The sequence below is a fragment of the Trichechus manatus genome, unplaced genomic scaffold (assembly GCF_000243295.1).
Source record: "Trichechus manatus latirostris isolate Lorelei unplaced genomic scaffold, TriManLat1.0 scaffold00182, whole genome shotgun sequence".
Taxonomy (NCBI): Eukaryota; Metazoa; Chordata; class Mammalia; order Sirenia; family Trichechidae; genus Trichechus; species Trichechus manatus.
Genome location: NW_004444118.1, coordinates 4,268,883 through 4,293,246, shown reverse-complemented (window position 1 = coordinate 4,293,246; position 24,364 = coordinate 4,268,883). Strand labels below are relative to the sequence as shown.

General features: G+C 43.1%; 1 protein-coding gene across 3 annotated transcripts; it reads right to left on the bottom strand.

Moving 5' to 3' along the window:
• Positions 1-222: 222 nt before the first annotated feature.
• Positions 223-22,987, bottom strand: PHC1 (polyhomeotic homolog 1). Of its 3 annotated transcripts, XM_023741546.1 has the most exons (14): positions 19,835-19,992; positions 18,678-18,788; positions 17,800-17,880; positions 16,947-17,096; positions 16,195-16,350; positions 7,896-8,391; positions 6,159-6,985; positions 5,477-5,621; positions 5,028-5,239; positions 4,314-4,428; positions 3,334-3,442; positions 2,737-2,887; positions 2,036-2,267; positions 223-1,214 (listed from the first exon to the last, which is right to left on the bottom strand). In XM_023741546.1, exons 1-14 carry the CDS (start codon positions 19,946-19,948, stop codon positions 1,060-1,062), a joined length of 3,054 nt encoding a protein of 1,017 aa, XP_023597314.1. In that variant the 5' UTR covers positions 19,949-19,992; the 3' UTR covers positions 223-1,059. The 3 variants fall into 3 exon arrangements, with proteins under 3 accessions (XP_023597314.1, XP_023597312.1, XP_023597313.1); XM_023741544.1 differs by lacking the exon at positions 223-1,214 and adding an exon at positions 22,885-22,987 and having other exon boundaries at positions 2,134-2,887; XM_023741545.1 differs by lacking the exons at positions 223-1,214; positions 18,678-18,788 and adding an exon at positions 22,885-22,987 and having other exon boundaries at positions 2,134-2,887.
• Between the last annotated feature and the right edge of the window lie 1,377 nt (positions 22,988-24,364).

Below are 24,364 nucleotides of genomic sequence, written 5' to 3'. Positions count from 1 at the left end.
TTTAAACAGGAAAAATAATGTTATAAAAACATCTTTTTTTATTTTTTGTTTGCATCCCTTCCCCACACCCTGGTGTTTTCAAATGCAAAAAAAAAAAACACTTTTTGTACAAAAACACTTAAAGATTAAAAAAAAAAAAAAAACCATGTTGGCCTAGTTGTTTGTGTGGAAAAAGAAGACATACTGCAATAGAGTGAGACAACTAAGACCAATTTTCATCCTTTTACTGAGGAAAAAAAAAAAATTTAATATTTTTGTTGTACAAGGAATAATGCCTAAGGCAGGTACTTTTATACTCTTGACCTTAGCCCCATGTATTCCTGTTTTATAAAGCTATAGGACAGCAGAATAAGAACTGAAAAAAAAGGATAGAAGACAACAGATAAATTGGAGGGGAGTGGGGGATGCAGAAAGAATGACAACAGCCACACACATGCCAGTCAAACACTTTTAGTCCCTGCAGCAAATCAGATGCTAACCAAGTCACTGGCTGGTGACCCTGCCAGATACAGGTGAAAATGTTCAACACTAAGGGAGTGACAACAAAGAGTAAACTCCAGGCCACAGCTACAGTGAGACAATCCCGAGGGAAGAGGGGGAGTTCCAGATTTTGCTACTTGTGTCACACAAGCTACAAAACCCTACCTCTCCCCTGGTGAGGCAAACTACATCCCACCCATTTCCTTGCCTTACCATACTGTATATTCTTCTTGGAGAAGTGAGACCCTGACTAGATGCTCCACTCCATGATAAGGCTGAGCAGAGCTAGTTCTCTATATAGACTGTCACTTTTATAAAGATAGGATTAGGGTCAGTGGGAATGGTGAGCACTGTAAAGATTTTTAAAAATAAAGTAGAACGCAGAGAAAATGTCAGAAGTTGCTGCCATGTAGCACCACCAACCAGTTCTTGCATTCTTCTTCCCTGTCTCAGTTATCCCCTCTACAAAAGATTTACATGATTGGGACAGCTCTTTCTTCCCTACAAAGTCTGCTGGTACCAGGTTACACAACCTGGACAGTAGGGAGTGTCTTAGTCTGGTTTGTGCAAGAGGGCACATTAGTTCTCCTTGAGGACATTTATCTTGGCACAGATCTTGAGAGCAGGACCCAGCTTGATGTTCATGGCACTCATAAGATGTTCTTCTTTAAGTAATAAAAGGGCCTGTCCATCAATCTCCTGGGAACGAAACTCCTCTGCAATCTCTTGGCAGCCTAGAAGGTAACAGTGGAAACGTCTGAGAAACTGCATGATAATATCAAAGACTAAGGGGGAAACTAAAGATGAATAAACAGGCTTAGCAATGGTTAATCCCAAAGTAGAACTCACTTTTCCTAAAGTCAGTAACAGGCCTGAGATGGCAAGCAAAATGAAATTACAGCAACTGGCTATCAGAAAGAAAAAAAAAAGCCAAGGTCAAGAAAGAACTACAACTAAGTCCACGTAAGTAACTTCCTCCAAATGGTTTGGGTGGAAAGGGGGCAAAAATGCGCATGTTTTCTAAAATTTTACCTTGGCAAAATATCAAAGTCAAGAGCCTTTGTGACATTTTTGTTCAGGGGCCCAGAATTTAGACAAATAATAGCAAGACACAATTGTTCTTTTCTGGAGAAAACTATCCTTTTGTCAAGAACGTCCTGCCTTGAAGGGAGTGGGGCAACATGCTCCCTTAGTTTCTAATCACCTTCTCCACTGAAGAAAGTTAGTCTTTTATCCATGTTGGGTATCACATAAAAACTATCCTTTCTCCAAAAATTTCTGGTAAGAAACAGCTGAATAATAAGAGATGAGAAACTGCAAAATTGCTGGCATGGTACAGGACAATGACAAGCCAGAAAGAAATTAACTTCAATATATATTAAAAGTAACTTGAATAAATGTTAAACAGTAGAGCCTTTGTACTACCATATCAAGCCTACTGCTTAAAATTAGTTATGTTCCCTGACAATGGCCCACGTAGGATGGCATAAGGAAAACCAATAGAAAAACTTAAGCATATACATGCCCTAGATTCTGTTGGAGAGGCCCTCAGTACCTTGTAGAGAAGCAATAAACTCATACACCTCCTCTACACTCCAACAGCTAGGGTTACTGGACAGGAACACAGGGTTGATGCCATGTAACTCTGGTGTTGGTGGAGCTGTATTGGGGTTCCCTAGGTCACGTTCTCCATGCCCAGCTCTCACTGATAAAGGCCCAGGAGATGTTGGAGAGAGTGCTTCATCATAACTGGAATTATCTGAGCCCCGACTAGAGTCCTCTTGACCCTATAGAGAGAACAGCAAAACAAGTCGTGAATAACTCAATGCAATGAGTCCCGCCTTCCCCAACCATCCTGGGTTGGAGTTAATATTGGGCGTAGGGGAAAAACAGCTTACCATGTGAGGTAATTTGCACTTTATTTGCAAATGCCCAAAGACACTACTACACTCATACGTGCCTTTCAAGTATAAACTATATCACACTTTCTTGATTCTCCCCTTTCTTGTATTACTAAAATTAATCTAGATTATCTCAATTCAAGTACAGTATAATGATTAATGTATACATGAACCAGTAGTCAGGTGTGAAGAGATAAAGGAGGTCAGGATGTCTTGAAATTTGGAGTAATGCAATCCATGTGAAACCAGAGTTCTGGTCTCACACCCCTTACCTGGGCAAAGGTATTGCTCTGTAGGGGAAGAGGGAGACAAAAGGTCCATTTTAAAGGTAGCTGGCTCTGCAACAGAAGCTCACCCTGTGGCGCTTTCCCTGGATTTTGGCACGGGCCATGTCTGAGGAGCTGCGGCGGGGCCCACGCCGGCGAACACGAGCGTAGTTGGCTTCTTGAAACTCTTTCATTTTTTTCCTCTTCAGTCGGAACTGGTGGCTACAACTCACATTGTACCTACAGGTCAGAGCATATACAGGTGCTATAAAAGGTGCCAAAGGTGCTATAAACTACCCTGCTCAAACCAAAAAACCAAACCCACTGCCCTCAAGTCGATTCTGACGCATAGCTACCCTGTAGGACAAAGTAGAACTGCCCCATGGGGTTTCCAAGGCTGTAATCTGTACAGAAGCGGACTGCCACATCTTTCTCCTGCGGGGCGGCTGGTGGGTTCAAACCACCAACCGTTCAGTTAGCAGCCGAGCACTTAACTACACCACCACCAGGAGTCCCAACTACCCTGCTCTCTGGCCCTAAATGTGAATTGGTATTTTAAGAGCTGACCTGGGGGAGGGAATGGAAGCAATTGAGACATAAAATATCAGCTGTGAGATGACCCCAGGGAAGGGGTGTGACATTAGATGTAGGAACCATGCTGAGGTGAGGAGTGGTGCCTGTAGTACCTCTTAGCACAAGTCATGGAGCAGAACCTCTTGGAGCCACGAAACTGCTCCGCAGGGGCGTACTTCCCACAGTACTCACACTTGAGGAGATTTGCCTTCTTATCTAGTTCTGGAAAAAAAACGGGCATAGCTGGAGAATCACCATCAGTTTCTGCTGCCCCTCAGGCCATCATTAGGACTAGGGCTGGACTGTAATCACTCAGGGATATACTGAGACAGTTTTCCCCAAGGATCTATACAACCTAATTAGGAATACCTAAAACATAAAGTTCAAAATCCATAATCTAGGTAAGGAGAAGTTGGGTATTATAGATGAAATGAGTCTGGCCATGAGTTGATACTTGCTAAAGCAGGGTGACTGGAACATGGGGTTCATTATACTATTCCCTCTTTTTGTATCCAAAAGTTTCATAATATTAAGTTTAAAAAAAGTTCAAAATCCAAAACCATGAGTATTTGTCCTTCAAGATCATAAAATCTTAACTTTAAGCCAGACTAATTTCCATTCTAAATGTCTCTTAACTAATCTTATCCTAATTCATACTCTCAAAGATTCCAGGCATACTCCCTTTTTTAGTGGGAAGGAGGAACTAATTTACTGAAGACTAAAAAGATAAAAGATCCCTCTCCCACAAAGATTTCCAAAAGCAGGGAGAAAGATGTAAATAAGAGCCCTTAATATAGATTATAGAATCCAGAGTAAGGAAAACTGAAAATTAAGGATATAAACATCCTATTTTAGATCACTTTTTGAAAAATAAAGCCTTATAGTAAAGAAAAATTTAATAGGTTACCTTAGCTTGGTAAAATTCCCCTAGTAACTTTTGTATGATTCTGTATACCCTGATACATAAATATGGTTTCTGTGTGTAGATAAACTTCATATATTTCTCATTTTAAATGAAATGTTACTATTTTATAGCAAGTCCTCAAACACTCCTCTATAAGCCTCCTACCCCAGATAGTTTCTAAATACTCACCAGCAGATGGGCTGTCTCCTTCCAAGGGGCCACCTGACTGATTCTCATTCAGCCCTGTCGGGAGACCAGTCTGCAGTGGCTTCTCAGACTCTTTCAGTAACTGAGAACAACCAACCTGTCCCAGAAAAAGTTTACAGTTAAGTTAGCCTATTTCCTTTCTGTCCCTATATAGCGCTCTCCAATGTTCCTCACCATCATGCCTTTGCCTGTATCTGAGTTAATGACCAAGTCTGGTTCAGTAAGAATCACTTTCAACATGGCAATCAAGAGTCTAGTTGGCTTTTATCAGATAGGCTATTGGAGAAAGCGTTCCTGCCTTGGCTCCCCATTTTGTCCTTTTCCTTGCTAATGTGCAGAGAATGCCCTAGGAGTCAAGATACTGGGTTCTAGTCTTGCTTCTGCTCTAGTCTTAGAAAGTCCCTTAACTTCTCTACTGCAGTTTTCTTCACTATAAAACAACCTGTTTTATCTAAACAAACACTATAGCTTTAAAGATTCTTTTTCTTCTCCTCTCTTCCGAACATTTTCATTTCCTGATCCACATACTCTCCCCTTTTGTCTTCCTTTCCTTCTGTACAACTAACCAAATGACAGCACAATTGAGTGATTCTCTAATAATTACATAGCTCTGTGCCTTTTGTTCTTAGTGGAGTTTGAAAAGACAATCAGAACAAGTCCTCACTTTAATGTCCCACCTTATGGCCCTACCCTCACCGGGAAAGGTTCTGCTCCTTCCTGGATAACAAAGCCTTCAATGATGTGGGTGAGAATCTGGGGCTTCACGATAGCCTGTGGCGGTTTTGAGTCACCCATCTGTCTGGACACCATGGCTAGCGTAGGAGGTGGTGCTGATGGGGCAGGGGTCAAGGTTACTGGTTCACTGCTCGGGTTATTAGCATTCACACCGGCCACTGGTTCAGCTTTCTCTGGAAAACAAACAGATTAAGGAGCAGGTATGGAATGGCATAATTGATCAAGGCAGATATTCCACAATAATTCATCTTCACCCTTGATCATTCACTCTGGATTCCGTTTTTTTGGAATTACTCATTACTCTACCAAGTTCAGGCCCATTTTCTACTGAACTAGATTTGTCTTTTGGCTCATTCAGAACTATCTCTGTGGACTCCAACAGCATTTTATTTTAGAAGTTAATTACTCACCTCCAAGACTGCTCTTCTCCTCCATGGCCTTTGGGCTCTCTGCTACTGGCGATGCCTTGGCAGGAAGCATTGAACTCAATGTAGAGACATCTCTCTCTTCTTCAGACTCAGCCTTGCGTTTGACAGCCAGTGTCTGGGGTTTGCCCTATATAATGAATAGGAAAGGGGAAGAAGAAACCAAGATTTATGAGTGCAAGACAGTAAGGAACCACGATGACTCCCATACTTTCAGAGAACATTTGCTTAGTTCTAGATTCCCCAGTTTGTGTATTTCCCATGGTACACTAAAATTGCTGGTCGTTCCCAAAAAGTGTACATTCTACATTAGAACAAAAGAGAACGCAACGTTATTTGGTCCTGACTTAAGACGTCAAGACCCTGGTTTCATTACAGACCAATCAAGAACTGTTCTTTTTCTAAGAATTGATTTCGTCAAGGCTATCTTGATCTAAATTAATACAGACTCAAAGCCTACAATGATTTCAGTAACAAATTTACTAGTATGAAGTTCAGATATGTACATTAATGTGTGTCTCTCTCCTCTCATAGAAGGAGCAGATAAATACCAGTATCTTAACCTCTTCAGCACTTTAATCCCCTATTAAATTTAGCTTTATTTCCACAGAACCCCAAGTCTGCTCTCAAGGTGATAGTTTCTTTAAAACCATCAGACATCACTCACCGGCAGGTGCACAGACTGCATGTAGAAGGCAGCAGGGACCTGAGCTACTACAGGTGAGGAGGTTGTGGCCCCACCCTTTACAACATGTGCTGTCCCCTGCACAGGGGCAAGGGTCATCCCAGGGGCCAATGTGGGAGGGCACTCCTGAAGTGCACCAGGAGCCTGGGATGAAGGTGGTGAGGTGGCCAAATGGGCCTGACCAGCTGGCTGCACTGTCCCCGGCATCCCTCGGGAAGTAGGTACAGCAGCTGCCAGCTGTGCCAACCCCAGAGCCTGTGCTTGGGCTGTACCTGGCTGTCGGGTGCCTACCACTTGCACAGGGATGTGAGGTGGTGGTTGCTGGGTAGCTGACATCTTAGCAGCCCCTAACTGAGGAGGCTTGATAGGTGTTACAGGTGGTTTGGATTGGATGGGGATGGGTGCCTTGGGGGCTGGGTCGGGTGGGAGGGACAGGGGCGAAGACTGAAGCATGGGTTGAACAACCAGGGTTTGGGCTTGCTGCTGGGACTGGGAAGGCGGGACCTGCTGAGTAGGTGGGACCTGTGGTGGCTGAGGGGCAGTGAGGGTCGTGGCTTGCGGCGGCAGTGGCGGTGGCGGCGGAGGCGGAGGCGGCGGCGGCGGCGGCGGCTGCTGCTGCTGCTGCTGCTGCTGCTGCTGCTGGGCCAACTGGAGGTGGGTGGCTGTGTGGAGTAGCTGGGATTGACGGTGCTGGAACTGTTGCTGGTGGTGAATGGCAATCTGCTGCTGGATCACCACCTGTTTCTGCTGTAGATGGATCTGTTGTTGTTGCTGAATCAGTGAATGGGGCTGGATCTGTGTATAGGTGGCTACAAACACGTGCCCACAATGGAACAAAGAGACAGAGGGGCAGAAAATAATAATCATAAAAAATGAAAGTAAAACCATCTTTCCAAGTTGTAACTAGTTTTAGATTCATATAGTGAATAGAAATCTACACTAGAAGGAACTTAGAAATCACTGCATCCATAATCTTCCCTATGAATCAGACATGACCACTCTAGTCTTCAAGACCTCAAGGAAAAGAACTTTTTTTTGAAAGAGCAGTTTAAAAGGTGAGAAGTTTTAGTGCTTCTGCAGCCACAGCCTACCTTGAACCTGCACTACAAGCTTTTTGCAACTTACAAAATAGATCAATAACTGTAAGGATCACATTCCCATTCTTCATTAGTAAATATACATGATAATAAATCTCTTATTAACAGTGAGACCAAATCGTGTATAAGGCAAAAACATTTAAATAGGTTGCTCAGCCATTTAACAATCCTTAAAAATCTCTTGTGTTTACCTAGCTTTATTTTCTTTGCTATACTTATGTATCAAATCCTTTAACTCTGTGCTCAGCAAAAGAGGATATAGCTCTATGAGGACAGGGAGTTTGTTTTTCAAAGCTGTATCCTCAGCACCTCCTAGAACACAGTAGATGATTAAGTAAGAACTGGGTGAATGAATGGGTAGGGTAAGTAAACTGAAGAATTCAGATCTAAGAAAGAGGAGACAAGGCAACTTGCAAGGTGATTGCTGCCTGGTGCAAATAGACAAGGTCGATCTCTATTACCTGTCCTCCTATCTCCCTAAACTAACATGTTCAAGGCTGCTATGATTTTCCTTCCACTACTCCAGGGCCAAGATAAGCAGGGAAGAAAGGCAAACAATGTACTCTGAATATTTCAAACAAGTTTTGAGAGAATAATGACATTCTGAGAGGGGACAACTCACCTGAGCTAATAAGGGTCTGGCTGGGAGCAGGTGTCGCTGTCCGTGTCAGGTTCATGCCCACATTCTGCTGACCACTCCCCTCAGCTTCTGCCTTTTTGGTGGCTGCACTTTCTGCCTCTGTCTGGCTGCCCTGGCTCACAGTCACTGTTTGGGCTGCAGGCAAGGGCTGCACCACTCCTGTGCCCTTCCTGGGACAGCTCCCACCACCACCCATTCCTGAGGAAGGCAACTGACCCAAGCCCCCAGGTGCCTGGCTACCTCCACCTGGACCCATGGACCCTGGGATGCTATTCCCACTGCCTCCACCAGCTTGGCTAAGGTTGAGGGACTGGCCTGTGGCCCCAGAGGAAGCCTGAGCCACAGCGAGGGCCTGGCTAGAGGCCTGGGAAAGGCTAGAGGTAGGGGAGGATCCAGGAGGAATAGCCTTCTGAGTTGAGCCTTGCATCTGGGGTCCTTGGGCTGAGGCCTGTTGGTTCCTCACTGCCAAGTTCTGCACCTGAAAGATATGAAAAACAGATAGGAAAAAAGGGAACAGGAGGCACTAAAGGTCAAAGATTTCTGTGACTGATTTAGAAGAAGCAAAAGATAGCTACACAGTATCACATTCTACAGCTCACCTCAACTCATACCACCACCTTTACAGTAATATACATTAAAGGCCTTTCAGTCACCCAGGGATGAACTCTGGAATCACATCTGTCTTTTCAGTCTCCATTTACTATCAAGTCTGTCATTAAATTTAGTCCTTTGTTCCTTCAAAATGTCCCTTAGATTTTCCCTTTCCATTCATTCATTCAACATCTACCAAATGCCTTCTTTGCTTCAGGTACTATGCTGGATACCAGGAATGCAGGAATAAAAGACATAGTCGCTGTTCTTAATGAGTACATTCCATTAGAGAAAGAGGATAAAAAAAACACTAATCACAATATAATACTATGCATAGATGTGTAACAAGGTGCTATGGGAGTACAGAGAAGGAAGATCAATTCTGAGTGGGGAGATCAGAGAAGACTTCCTAGAACAAGTGATGTTTGATCCGAGATGCAGCAGGTAATCGTGAAGGTGGGGGTTTGAAGCATTTGCAAGGCCACAGAGCTGGGAAAGAGCACAGCACTTTTAAAAACTGTAAATAGCTCATTACATTTGGGGCAAGTTTCAGGGAGTGGCAAGAAATAAAGCCAGAAAGGTAGGCTTGGGCTAGGGAGAGAGAACGGTGCCAGATCATAAAGGGCCTGGTGTGTTAAGATAAGGAGAGGTTGAACTTTAATTTGGAAAGAGAAAGTTTATCCGTCTGATTTACTGCTATATTCCCAGCCACCTACCACATTGCCTGGCACATAAAAAGTGCTCCAAAATATGAATACAGGAAGAAATGATGACCACTTAATTGAGTAAAGGAAGCCACTAAAGAATATTAACCCGAATAAACATGATCGAATCAATAGTTGAAGTATCTCCTTATATATTGCTGACGGAAGTGAAAATCAATACAACCACTTTGGAAAACAACTGACATATCCTAAAGTTGTTGGACATTCACACACAGTATAACCCAGGAAATCTACAAGAGCTGCCCATGTACAACTGGAGGCATGCATAAGAACATTCACAGGAGCACTATTTACAGTGACAGAAGCCTAGAAACAACCCCAATGCCCATCAACACAAGAAAAGATGAATAAACGATAGTGTATGCACACAATGGAATATTATATAGAAGTCAGTGTGAATAAACTATAATAACATGCAATAATACAGATGGATCTTGACAATGTTAAGAAAGCATTCCCAAAAAGATCACATACAGCATAAGAAGCTTATAAATTTAAATGCAAATAAATATATACACATATATTTAAATATTATGGTATGATGTCTAGAATTTGCTTCAAAATAATCCACTGGCAGAGAAGGGCATGGATAGACTGGCCACGTGTTGAAGCTACACAGTAGATACACAGGGATTCATTATAGTTTTCTATTTTTGTATGTCGGAAATTTCCCATAATAAAAAGTACTTCTTACAAACTATGTAAATGCAATAAGACTATGTTAAAAGGGACATAAGAAAAGGATGAACCTAAGAAACAGAATGAGCATTACCATGAGTAGGGGCAGGCAGGGGACAGAACTGAGGACTGCTTATCACATTATAAAAAATTACTGAATAAATAAACAAAAGTGGGCCATAAATGGACCAATTATGGCAGTGTGTCATGAACCAAGGATTATGATTTATCAAATTCTGTGTACTAGAGGTACAATTAAAAATATCAGTAATAACAGACATTTTCTTACTTAAAAAAAAATCTTCTCTTGATAGTAATGAAAGAACTGAAGTCCAAGAGACCAGTTGCTGTAATCAATTCTGACTTGTGTGTCAGAGTAGAACTGTGCTCCACAGGGTTTTCAATGGCTCATTTTTCAGAAGCAGATCACCAGACCTTTCTTCCAAGGTGCCTCTGCATGAACCTGAACCTCTAACCGTTTGGTCAGCAGCCAAGCGCACTGTTTTCATCATCCAGGGACTCCAAAGTCAAGGAGACTTGTTAGAAAACTAGTACAGTAATCCAGGTGAAAAAATAAGAAGAACCTGAATTCAGGCAGTGGCAGTAAAAAAGAGGTGATAGTTTTTGACAGATGTTTACAAGAATCATCAGTTTTGTCATCTCACCCCAACAAGGCTAGCATTGATCCAAAAAACACAAAATAATAAATGCTGGAGAGGTTGCAGAGAGACTGGAACACTTACACACTGTTGGTAGGAATGTAAAATGGTACAACCACTTTGGAAATCAATTTGGCGCTTCCTTAAAAAGTTAGAAATAGAAGTACCATACAATCCACTTATCCCACTCCTTGGAATAAATCCTAGAGAAATAAGAGCCATCACATGAATAGATATATGCACACCCATGTTCATCGCAGCACTGTTCACAACAGCAAAAACCTAGGTGCCCATCAATGGATGAATGGATAAACAAATTATGGTATATCCACACAATGGAATACTACACAACGATACATGAAACATAACATGAAGGAATCTGGAGGTCATTATGCTGAGTGAATTTACTCAGTCACAGAAGGACAAATATTGTATAAGACCACCATTATAAGTAAACTCAGGAAAAGGTTTAAACACAGAAGAAAACATTCTTTGATGGTTACAAGGGTGGGGATGGAAGGTGAGGGTTATTTACTAACTAGATAGTAGGTAAGAATTATCTTAGGTGAAGGGAAGGACAGCACACACTACAGAGGAAGTCAGCACAACTGGACTAAACCAAAGCTAAGAAGTTTCCTGAATACAATCAAACACTTTGAGGGACAGAGTAGCAGGGGCAGGGGTCTGGGACCACGCTTTCAGGGGACATCTAGGTCAACTGGCGTAACAAAGCTTATTAAGAAGATGTTCTGTATCCTACTTTGGTGAGTGGCATCTGGGATCTTAAAAGCCTGCAAGCAGCCATCTAAGATGCATCAATTGGTCCCAAACACCTGGAGTAAAGGAGAATGAAGAACACCAAAGACACAAAGAAAGTATCAGCCCAAGAGACAGAAAGGGCCACATAAACCAGACTTCATCAGCCTGAGACCAGAAGAACTAGATGGTGCCTGGCTACCACCAATGACCGCCCTGACAGGGAACACAAGAGAGAGTCCCTAATGGAGCAGGAGAAAGGTGGGGAGCATAACTCAAATTCTAGTAAGAAGACCAGACTTAATGGTCTGACTGAGACTGGAGGAACCCCAGAAAGCATGGCAGCCCAAAACTAAAACAATTTCTGAGGCCAACTCTTCAGACAGGGATTGGACTGGACTGTGGGACATAAAGTGATACTCATGAGGAGTGTGCCTCTTAGCGCAAGTAGATACAAGAGACTAAACGGGCAGCTTCTGTCCCGAGGTGAGATGGGAAGGCAGAGAGGATTAGGAGCTGGTTGAATGGACATGGGGAATCGGGTGGAAAGGAGGAGTGTGCTGTCAAGTCACAGTATGGGGAGAGCAATTAGGGTCACATAACAATGTACGTATAAATTTTTGTATGGGACAAAATAAAAAAGAATCATCAGGTTTGGGAGCACACAGTATTACCTAGCAATTACAGTTTTTCTAGGCACCTTCCTTTCCATATGGCTATTTCAAACTTTCCTACTTTCCCTGTAACTCAAGAACCACCTCCCTCTTTCCTTCTCACTCTCAGCTGTTAACGTGATTCCTGCAGAGAAAATAAGAAAAAGCATTGTATGAGCATTACTTCATCGGTTCCACCACCAATCTATACACTTACCTGCATAAGCACTCATCACTTCCTCCTTCTCTCCTTCCTCCTACCAAAGATTAATCTTTCTGTTCTGGATCCCACCCCCTTACACCTTCTAAAAAAGCTTAGAATATTAACTATCTCCTGTCTCTTCAACCTCTCCCCTGTTGACACCCTTTCATAACCATGTTACCATCCCCCAGCTTCACCCTCCTTCATTACTGCTAACTCTTAGTAACTGTTTACAGTCACTGTATCCATTCTCACTATCCAGTCACTCAACTCCTACTACTCTCCAATCATACTACTTCAACCCCCATCACTCCACCGAAACAGTTCTACCTCCACGTTATTAAATCCATCTTTCTTGCCCTCTCTACTGCATTCAACAGAGATGAGGGACCCCTACCCCTGCAACATATGCAGACACCTTTTAATATTCTGTTCCCTTGTCTTCATCAGACCACACAATTCAGATTTTCCTGACTGCTCCTTCCCACTCTCCATTGCCAGCCCATCACCCTCTGCCCACCAGTGAACTGCTCTATTTTCTAGCAGTTCATCCTAAACTCTCAGGGCTCCATTTTAAGACTCCTCTCTTCTCATCTACACCATCTAAGTAATTTCAAAAATTCCCTTGGCTTCAATTATCATCTATGTGCCTAATACTCTCAAACGTTTTATCTCCAACCAGACCTCTTCACCTAGCTTAAGAACCATATATACAGAACAGCTGACTCAACATATCCTTGTGGACAGCTCACAAGCACTTCTAAGTCGACCTGTCCAACAGTGAACTTCACCCTAAATCCATTTCTTCCCACTGTTCATCTCCTAAGTTGCACCAACAGTCACCCCACTGCTCATGTCAGTTCTTATCTCTGGCATCTCCTTCAGCACAATGGTTAAGAGCTGGGCTGCTAACCAAAAGGTCAGCAGTTCAAATCCACCAGCTACTCCTTGGAAATAATAGGGAGAGTTCTACTCTGTCCTACAGTGTTGCTATGAGTCGGAACCCACTGGACAGCACATAACAACAAGAAGTCACCCACTGCTCATGTAAGTTCTCATCTCTGGCATCTCCCTCAACTCCCCCAATCCGCTTAATCAGTTCACCGTCTTCTATGATTTGTCTTCCTAAATTTTCTCAAATCTAGTCATTTCTCTCCATCTCCCCTGCTACCAGCCTAATTCAAATCACCATCTTTACCCTAAACTGTTGTAACACTCTTGTTCTCCCTATACTCACTCACTCACACCCTTTCCATTTATTCTCCATAGAGAAGCCAACACGGTCTTTAAAAACACAGGCCGGTCTTTAAAAACACAGGCCGTAAGGGCCTGCAAGATGAGGTTTCTTGTAACTCTCCAGTACCATCTCCAGCCCCCTTCTGCCAAACTCTAGGAGCACAGGCCTTCTTTCAGTCCCTTCAACATATCAAGCTCCTTCTCTGCCTTCAACAACTTCGGAGTCCCTGGGTGAGCCTCACCTTACTAACTTCTCCAGGCCCCAACTTAAATGTCACCTCCTCAGGGAGGTCCTTCTTGACTTCTGCCCCTCCCCAAGCTAAATTAGGTCCCTTTCTATGTTTTTAGTGTACTCCGTACTTTCCAAAGAAGCAATTACTACACCATTCAGATGACTGTTTAATGTCAGTGTTTCAATGGTCCATAATCTCCATCAGTGTAGTGATCGTGACTTTCTTGGGCATCCAAGGCTAAGGAATGTCTGATACATAATGGCTGACTTTATATCCAGGCACTGTTCTAAGCACTTACACATATCAACTCATTTAGTCTTCACGACACACCCTGAGGTAGGTATAATACTCATTTTATAGATGAAGAAACTGGAAGAAAGACGTTAGATCATTTGTCCAAGGTCACACAGTAAGTCCTAGAGCTGGAATCTGACTTCAATATCAGACTCACATTTTTAACCACCACCCTCTGTCCCTCCACATACGGACACCCAAATATTTGGGACAACTGGATGGATAAATAAATTGGATATGGATGCACTCTCAACCTTATCCTCCGCTTCCACTGCTATTACTATAATTTAAAATAAAGGTCTTACCTTGTAACTAGATGACCCCAAAAGTCTCTTAGCAGGTTCCCTAATTTCTATCACTGTCTTCTCCAGGCATATATTCCTAGATGATTGTTTCTAAAGTACTTTCCTTATCTTGTGAATCTGCTGCTCAATAACCAGCAATGGCCCCTGCCACCTATGAAGTTAACTATACCTCCTTTGCTTAACTTTCAGGCTCCTCACTAACAATGGCCTCTTCTACCACCATGCCGGTCGTCTCCACTTTCTCTACCTCACCCCCAGCTCCCACTACACACACTCATGTTCACATATATGAACCATCCTTCTACACTCGTGGAGTTATCTTCTCACTCCAAATCAAATCCCACGCATCCTTGAAGACTCTGCTCAAGTGTACCACAAAGCCACTGCAAAGTAATGCAGCCAACTCTTCTCTAAACTCATATGCCACTCAGTAACATAGTTTAGCACTCTTCGACTCTAAGCTCTTTGAAAATAAGACTCCTATTTCTTTTTAATCTGCCAAAGTTTCTAGCACCTATCTGAGCACTTCGAGAGACAGAGTCTAACAGTTACCTGTTAACTAATAAACTAATAAAAATAAGCTCCTAGTTTTTATCTCATCCATAAGAAACAAAAAGTTCAGGCCCAAATGTATATATGTACTTATTTATACATTTTGACAGCAAGGCATGGGAAGTAATAGTGAGGAAGACCTTTACTGAGAACAAAGGCGAGCAGGAACAGGAGACTGCTGACAGTTGAGAACTTCAGTAACTCCTACGTAGAAAGAACCAAACATTCGTCCAGCAACTCAGCCAGGTCTACTTCACATCTATCTAACAGCAGAATTCCTCAACCATCCCTTATCTTCAGGAGACAGTACTGCAAGGAGAGAGAATGAGACTTCCTGAATAAAAGTCATAGACGGCTAGAAGGATAGCCAGGAATTCTGCCCTATACTGAGAGTCAGCGTTTCCAGATCCACAGGGCTGTACTCAGGCAAATCTGCTTCCTTGAGTAGGGAATTAAAAAAAAAAAACCTGATGCCGTCAAGTCAATTCCAACTCATACCAACTCTATGGGACAGAGCAGAACTGTCCCATATGGTTTCCAAGGAGCAGCTGGTGGATTCGAACTGCTGTTCTTTTGGTTAGCAGCCAAACACTTAAAACACTGCACAACTAGGGATCCTGAGTCAGGACTAGGGGAGGAAACTGAATGTGTGCCTAACTGCTTCCATGAGCAAATGCCTGCTTTGTCATGAGACCAGAAGAACTTGATGGTGTCCGGCTATCATCACTGAACATTTTGATCAAAGACTCTACAGAAGAATTCTGACCAAAAGGAGAAAAACTGTGGAAGAGAATTCCAAATTCTCATGGAATACAGACATTCTGGAGCCACTGAGGCTGGATGAATGCCTGAAACTGTTACCCTGAGATAATCTTTAAACCTTAAACCAAAAATATGCCCTGAAGTCTTCTTTAAACCAAATAGGTTAACTTACTTAGTAAAGAATGTTTGCCTCGATCATCATGCTTTTTTGAAGAACTAGCTATATGGGATCAAACTGACGACCGCAATTTGAAAGGTCAGAGAGGAAGCTTAGCGGGCAGTGAGTTCACGTTAACGGGGGAGGAAGAATTTGGAAAACGAGGACCAGAAGGGTTGCACAATTTAAACAATGCAATCAGTGTCATTGAATTGTACATGTAGAAATTTTTTACTTGGTATATGTTTTGCTGTATATACTTTGAACAATAAATATACATATATAATAAAAAAAAAATCTGCCTCCCTTCCTAACTCAAAAGTTGTAAGGGATTCAAATTCTATAGCAATTAATTAAGGAAAGGAAAAAAATAAGAATTCTGAAAAATGGCAATGGAGCAAAAGGGTTGGCCCTGGTCCATGGACATTCCCATCATCTTTCCCAACACCTACCAGCAGGTAAACTGTTTGCCACTGACCTGATCTGCATCTGCATGAACTCCAGGAGACTGAGCAGATGGTACCTCCTGCTGAACTGCAGCCACAGCCCCATTAGGCATCAGGATGAGTTGAGAGGCTAGAGGTACATTCCGGCCCAGGGTCCGGTTTACCTGCAACAGGTTTCCCAGCTGTGGCTGGCAAGGAGAGCAGGAAGAAGAAGAGCAGAGGAAGAGAGGACAAGAGGAAAAGACAACAGAAGAAACAGAAGGGAAGGACAACAAGACAAAATAAGCAGAAAATATTAAACAGCTAAGTCCTGCCCCTTTCCACACCAACCCAGGAGCCTCTCATTCTCCATATGTGATGGTTCATCCAGAAGAAAACCTAGAATGTATAGAAAACTAGAGATTGGCAGCAAAGAGTCAAACATCAAAGAAGTTGAGACAAGGAGGATTTTAGAACAAGTACTTATACATAGGAAGTAGATAAGCTAAGAAACAACACTTAGAATTTGTGTACTAGAGCCACAGGTTTACAGGTTGGACTATATTTGACCTAATTTAGCCAAATATTAAGGCCAACATCTTCTGGCTTAGGATCTGGATGTAGTCTACAGTCTCCCTGTGAACACTGAGCATCATGTGTCTAGGGGTACCTAAGGCATGGAAAGTAGATCAGCTTGTCTCAAAACATCTGGGTAACCAGGGCCAAATAAAATGGCCTTCACTCAAGTCCTTGTCAGGGACAAAACTATGCCCTGGGGACATTGGTGGCTTTGTCTGTGGCTTACCCGTAGATACATCTGGGCCTGGGACTGGTTGAGGGGTGGGGAGGTGGTGTTCCCCAGAAGCACAGATTGGGTCAAGGTGGTGGCACTAGGAGAGCTCACACTCTGGGATCGGCTGATGAGCTGGGCGGCCGACGTGGTGGCCAGATTAATCTGTGTGGTACAGAAAGGAACCATGACTAAGGATTTGGGAAAGAGAAAGGAAATTTACTTGTTCCCTTATTGAAAAATTCAGAGTGGCCCAGTTAAAAGTCAAGAACAGAGTATCTCACTTTCATGGAGTCATGGGTAAATGATTACTAACTTCCTATCCTTATCCGTCATCTTGGCTACTCTGAGGAATTACCAAAGTAAAAAAAAAAAAAAATCAGTCCGTAACCAGTAGCATAACAGTTGAGAAGGCAAAGGAATGAAATGGAAGAGGCTTTGCTTTTCAATGGAAACCCTGGTGGTGTAGTGGGGTTAAGAGCTACAGCTGCTAACCAAAAGGCTGGCAATTCAAATCCACCAGGCTCTCCTTGGAAAACTCTATGGGGCAGTTCTACTGTGTCCTCCTATAGGGTCGCTATGAGTCGGGTTTGGTGGTTTTTTTTTTTTGCTTTTCAGTGAAGGGTCCAGAGATTAGTCCCTCATCTTTGTTATTTCCCTTATTCCTCAGGATTTCCTTCCTCCATTCTTAGACCCCCTTATTAAGACTAAAGTTGGCTACTTTCTCTCTTTCTTCTATTCTCTCCATGAGAGCAGTAAATATCCATTGACGGCCCAATAAACATTCTCAGATCAGCTGCATGAAGTAGTTTAACCCAGGGACAAAGATGCAGAGAGAAGCCTCTAAGTGGGTAGAGGCAGTACTCACTGAGGCCTGGGTGGTAGTAGACTGCTGCTGTGTAGTGCTGGTGTTTGGAGAGCTGGCCTGCCGACTGGCAGCAATGGTGGCCTGTTAGAGGGGAAGGAAAATAAGAAAGAGCAGAGATTTATTACTTCCAGTAATAAAACACAGGCAAAAAACAAAGCTTTCAGGTAAGAACAAGAGACTCTACTCTGGAGTAAGGAAAAGTCTATTCTCTACCCAAAAGACCCTCATATTACCATACATACTAACCTAACAGCCCCTACATAACCCTCCTGGGGCAGGCTGGCAGCCTGTCCTTCTGCTCTCACTTTCTTTTAGGTGGGAGAAGAACCTTTGAGTCTCTGTAAGTCTAGCCCAGAGCTATCCAACAGAAATATAATGCGAGCCACATATATAATCTGCTAATATGCATTTTAAAAAAGTAAAAGAAACAGGTGACATAAACTTTAATAATTTATTTTATTAAACCCAATATATCTAAAATATTATCATTTCAACATGTAATCAACATAAAAAATTACTAATGAGATATTTTACTTTTTTTTCATATTAAGTCTTTGAAATCTAAAATCTTACAGCACATCTCAATTTGGACAAGCTACATCTCAAGCACTCAATAACTGCCATGTGGCTAGTGGCTACATTATTGGAAGTAGAGGTCTAGGACATAGCATTCTAACTCTAAAAGGTGGTTTTCCCATGGTTCTTACCACAACCCCAGACGCTCAGGATCATCCTTCCTCCTAAAGGAGGACAGGAGGCAGAGAAGACTCTGACCCCAGCCTGGCTTAGTGAAGGATGCAGTATTCCCCAAAGTCTCCCCTTCCCACCTGTAGTGCCTGTCCCCTCCCTCTCAGGCCAGCTGACTGCTGACCTCTCACCTGCTGCACGGCAGCCAGACTATGCAGCTGGGCATTGCTGAGCTGCTGCTGGAGCATGAACTGGTGAAAATACTGAGCTGCATTGGGCTGCCGCTGCAGTGCCTGCAGAGCCTAGGAGGAGAAAGAGAGGATCAGACCACTTAGGATGGATCACTCCTAACTCCTATTCTGTGTGAATCACTGTGATGTCCTGTAAAAGTGAGCCATGGGAAGGAGAGAAACCAAGGGAGATGAGAGACTTGGCTACATCATCAACATCTGATTTGTCCTTTTTTGTATTAGAATCAGTTAGTTCATAGACTGTTCTAAAAACTGGGGGAAAAAAATCAGTTCTGCTATGGTCTATTCTGGTATACAGAGAAAAGTAAAGCAGTGCAACTCACATAAACCCTTACTTCCCAAAATGGGGCCTAGAAACACATGATATAGCAAGGAGAAGAACTGGGACTAGACAGGTTGAAAATAAATAGGATGTTGATTAATGTAAAGAGAAGAAGAAAATGAAACCATATTCTGGGGCTATAGTAAGGGGCTGGAAATAATGAAGAATATTGCTCTATCAGGTAAAATTCTCAATTAACTGGCATTTTCAAGTATCTGCAGTATCAAGTTAATTGATGTTTATAAAGATGATACTGGTAGTTCAGTTTTAGTGTTAACTGATTCTACTGTATTCTTATTTTTTAATAATTAGAACTGTTCTTATGATGGGCATGGTTATTCTAGTTTCTAAAATACTTTGTTAAATAAAAAGCCCCATTCTCAAATAGAATTTTAAAAATCTTGGAATTTACTATATGTCTAAAAATATGGAAAGAAGTGCATGATATTTCCATTACTCGGGGTGATTTATAAGAAAGGACAAAGATTAAAAGCCTGACACAATCCATGAAGAGAAATGGTTACAGTTTCAGTCTAGTTAGTTGGACTGAACGGTATAAGAAGCCTTACTTGAAAGGCTGAACTTCATTCTATTTGTTTGCCCAAACCTTTGTAAACTCAGATTCTTAGAGCTAGAAGGAACCTTAGTAATCACCTAATCCAACTCTCCACCCACTCCGTTTTGCTGAAAAGGAAACTAAGGACAATTATCTTCCAGCATCCTTGCTTATCTCATGCCAATACTCAGATCACAGCCCCTCAGAGTTCAGCCTCACCTGCACTGCTTGCCGTTCATACAGTGACATCTGAGCTATCTGGGGCCGAGAGCTGCCCCCTGAGCTGGAACTTCCATTGGTGGAGCTGGAGTTCTGCTCACTCTCAGTCTCCATGATAGTGGTCCAGGGTCCCCAAGGTTGGTACTCTGACTCAAGACCTAGACAGAAGAAGCAAAGGGTTAAAATTTACACCTTGATCCCAAACTGATATTTCACATCTTTATTCAAGGCCACAACAAGTCTATAATTTATCGAAGAATCCTCCTCTTAAGCCTCATGATTTTTCTGGTCTTAGAACTCCTAAACTTGCAAAACACTCATATAACCATACTTTCCTCACATCATCTTTTGAAGGTATGCAGTGTCTAAAAGCAACAACCTTTACATATCCCCTCATGGTTGTCGTTAAATAAAATGGCCAGAAAGTAAGACAGTACCTCACAGTACTTAAGGCCACCTGACATTCCCACAAAACTTTTTAACAAGTTAAAACCTTCCCACTTAAAACTTGCTATTACCACATTTTTTCTCCATCTGTATCATTATCATCAGATCATTTTAACAATGGTCACCACTCAATGAGAAGTCATTAGGTGCCTGTCACTGGGCTAGGCTGTTCACCTGCACTCTCTCTCACAATGCTGTAAGGTAAATTATTACCCCAAGTTTATCTTTGTGGAAATTGAGGTTTTCTGAGGTTAAAGAAATTGCCCATGGCCATACAACTAATAAATATCACAGCCTTTACACTAGCACATGCTTCTTTAAACCAAAAAAAATCTGTGATTAAGGCAGTGTCAGTCAGTATGAGTACCTACTATCCTCATTTTATGAAAGGCAGCCTTAAGATACAGATGTATTAAATGGGTCATGGAAGGTCATAAAACTAGGAGGTAGAAGAGCTAGCCCACAACTCATATAGCCTACATAGCTGCCTGGTTCCAGCTCAGTGTACTAGGAACAACTCAGGCATGTCACTGCCCCTCCTTATACCTCAGTTTCCCCATTCACAAAGATTTTACAGCTGATATGATATAATCATATCAGTTAAATGTTATAATATAATATCATTTTAACACATGACTCCCAGGAATAAAATAAATGTTAAATACATAGAAATGAAAATCTTCAAAAAAAAGTAAGTCAACTTTTTAGTCTACTGAAGGGGTCAGAATTTACCTTCCATGGACTACACTAAAATTTGCAAAAAGACACATATGAAAACATTGCTACGAACCAGGCAAAGAGACAGCAGAAGAGAAACAAGAAGAAATACACCTCCAAAGCAGCCCTAACGAGATGACAATAAGGTTTTTGGTTATACTTTTTTTTCTCTCTCTCTCGTTAAACCTAGAAACTATATTCTCTACTGGGCACTGGGTCACTAGAAATATCAGGTCAGCAAAGCATTATTTGGTATAGGAATGTAAACATCAAACCAGAATTTCTACTAAAGGCTGTCAACAGTTTTATTGAGGTGAATGGATTTCTCACAGGATTGCATCTAAAACAAAGTAAATAAAATTAAACCACTTAACCTTGGCAGTAAAGTTGAGATCTCTTATTTCATTCCTAGTATCATCTGATCACATCATTATCCCCCAAAAATTCTACCCATCTCTTCAGTTTCATTTAGGAATAACAAATGCCACTGCAAACATGGCTATAAGCCAAGAAATAGATAGGAGATATATCAGCTTCAACTCTAACCTTAACCTTCTCCCCACATCTTTTTGCCAAAATATCAAAGCACTGAACAGATACAGACCCATGAATCCTCATTATCAGCATGTGAAGAAAAAAAGTGAGTAAGGATTAGAGGCAGCATGGTATAGTTGTAAAGATCACTGGACTCAAGTAGTTCACTGGACTCGGATGTAAGACTCCTTTACTTCTATCCATTTACCAGCTATAGAGGGACAATAATTCCTACATTCATATGTGAAATGCTCAAAAACTATATGACTCCTTATCTCCCCCAAAAAGGAAGTTTTGTTTTAATATTTTTTTTTCAGATTGTGACACGAGAATAAGCTGGAAAGGGTCCAGCTTAGAGTCTCTCAATAAAGTTACGGGGAATTGTCATCAAAACCAGGATTCCTGGATCTTAGGCACATAAAATCTATTCATTTGTGATCAATGTTTGGACCGTAAAATTAAATACAGAAAATGAAGACAACAAAAAGTTTGGGAGACATAGTGAATTTAAATTTTCAGAATTAAACTGGAAGAGAGTGAGAAAGCTGATGCATAGAGGCCCCCCGGGTGGTTAAGTCATGGTCACATTTGGGTGTGTATAGATTGGATTGGATAGGAACACAGAGCTACTGAAGGGAAAGAGAAAGGTTATTGAAGGGTACCTGGTACTGGGGCTAGAGTCAAGAGTTGGAGGAAATCCATTTCCCTGAGGTTTTATCAAACTCTTTGTAGAAGGGATGGGGAATTGGGGGCTGAGGGGGGAGGGGTCCGCAGGGAAGAGTGTGCCAAGGAAATGTAAGTAATCTGAAAAACAGGGGCAGTAAACGCCTAGGGGGTCCTTGGTCTATACAGAAACCTTGATGAAAATGAGCTTCTAAAGCGGAATCAAATATACTGGGGAAAAGGGCAGATACAGTGGTGTGCCATGAGTGAACTGACCCAAGGGAGCAGAGAAATGTGCATTCTGATAGCAGGGAGACAAGCAGGAAGGAGACAGACAGGAGTCAAGGAATTGGAGGCTTAGAACCCAGCGGACCATGAAAAGCAGGGAGATAACTAGACAGCATGCTCATAGAGGAAAACCAAAGTCAGACAAGGAAAAATGAATGAGGAAATGGGCAGTCAGAGGCAACTAGGGTGACAGACAGCATTCAGCACAGCGAAACGAACAGCAAGAGGACTCGGACAAGCAGAGCCCACGGACCACAGAGCTCAGCGCTAGAGGTAGGCAGGGAAAGAAACTAGGGGAGGTACCTGGGGCGTTACACAGACGGAGGTGGCTGAAGAAACATCCCCGCGCAGCCAAGCCCCCAGAGGTCCTGCCTCTCCCAAGCCCGCAGTCGCCCGGTTACCTTCGCGCCTGGCTCTGCACCCAAGTCCTCCCGGGGGGCGTCTACTTCATGCGCTGCGGTCCCCAGTCGCCAGGCTGGGCGGGGGGCTCGCTCGGCCTCCGCGGCGGGCTCCCCTCGCCTCCTCCCCTTCCTGGAGGGGCGGGGGCGCCGAGGGCGGAGTGGGAGGTGCCCGGCGCGGCCGCGGCTCCCCGCCCCTCCCGCCGCTCCGGGTGCGGGCCCGGCCGCGGCTCTGCTAGGTCTCCGGGGCTCGCTTCGGGCTTGTCACTTCCTGTCGGGCCAGGCGGGTGGGGGCTGCAGGCCGGGGGCTGCTGGCCGGGCTGGAAGAGGGGGCTGGCGGGGAGGTGCTTCCGGGGCAGCCGGACCCCTCCCCCGTCCCTCCCTCTCCCCTCGGCGCCCTCCTTCCCTTCCCTCCCGCGCGTCCCTCGTTTCCTGTCGGCGCCCGTTGCCATGGCGACGCCGCTGCCGGGCCTCTGCGCTGTGGGCCCCGGGGTTTTTTTTTCACTCTCTCGCTCTCTCTTTCTCCTCTGTTTTTCTCTTCTTTCACTCCGGGTTCGTCTCGTCGGTAGAAGGGACGAAGCTGAAACAGTGCTGGCCTCTAGTGGAGAACTCACCTCCTCCAGAGAAGGAGAGGGAGAAGGGAGGGAAGTGACGTGAAAGGGGAAAAAGATATTTTCTGGAGCTTCTGGGAATAAGAGAAAGAAAGGATCAAAGGGACCAACAGGCAGAGAGGGAGAAAGAGCAAAGCAACGACCCTGAGGAAACGACAGACTGGGAAAGGAAATAAAGCAGAGGAAAGGAGAGAAAACGAAAAAACTCGGAGAGAACAACCAAGATTGAGGAAAAGGAGGGAGAATATTGATTGTGTAATATATATTTTTTCCTCTCTCACATCAACTCCAAGAAGGCGGGAAAGGATGCTACACAAAAACAGAATCCATGAAGACATGACGTTCATTTAAAAGCAGCAACCTAATCTAACTTGCTTTGAATAACACATATTCAGGGATGTTTGCGAGTTCTTAAATTGAAACGTGTAAAAGAGGACGACAAAAACAATGGAAGAGGCAGGAGTTTAAAGAGATGTAGAACAATAAGGCTGTGTTTGTGAACACTAAACATTTGACGAGGGTGTAGCTCTTGTCATTTTATATATAAATTTTATCAGTTTTTAATCTTGCAGTCATTCAACATTCAGCAAATAATCATAGAGCACTACATGCCAGGGGCTCTGGTGGCGCAGTGGTTGAGCTCGGGCTGGTAACTAAAAAGGTCGGCTATTCGAATCTACCAGCCGCTCCTTGGAAACCCTGTGGGGAAGTTCTACTCTGTCCTGTAGGGTCCCTACGAGTCAGAATCCACAGCAATGGGTTTTTTGGGTTGTGTTTTCGTTTACTATGCGCTAGACACTGGGGAGCTTGGGTTGCATCAGTGCACAAAACGAAGATTAACTGCTCTTATTAACCTTTACAGAAGGGGGTGG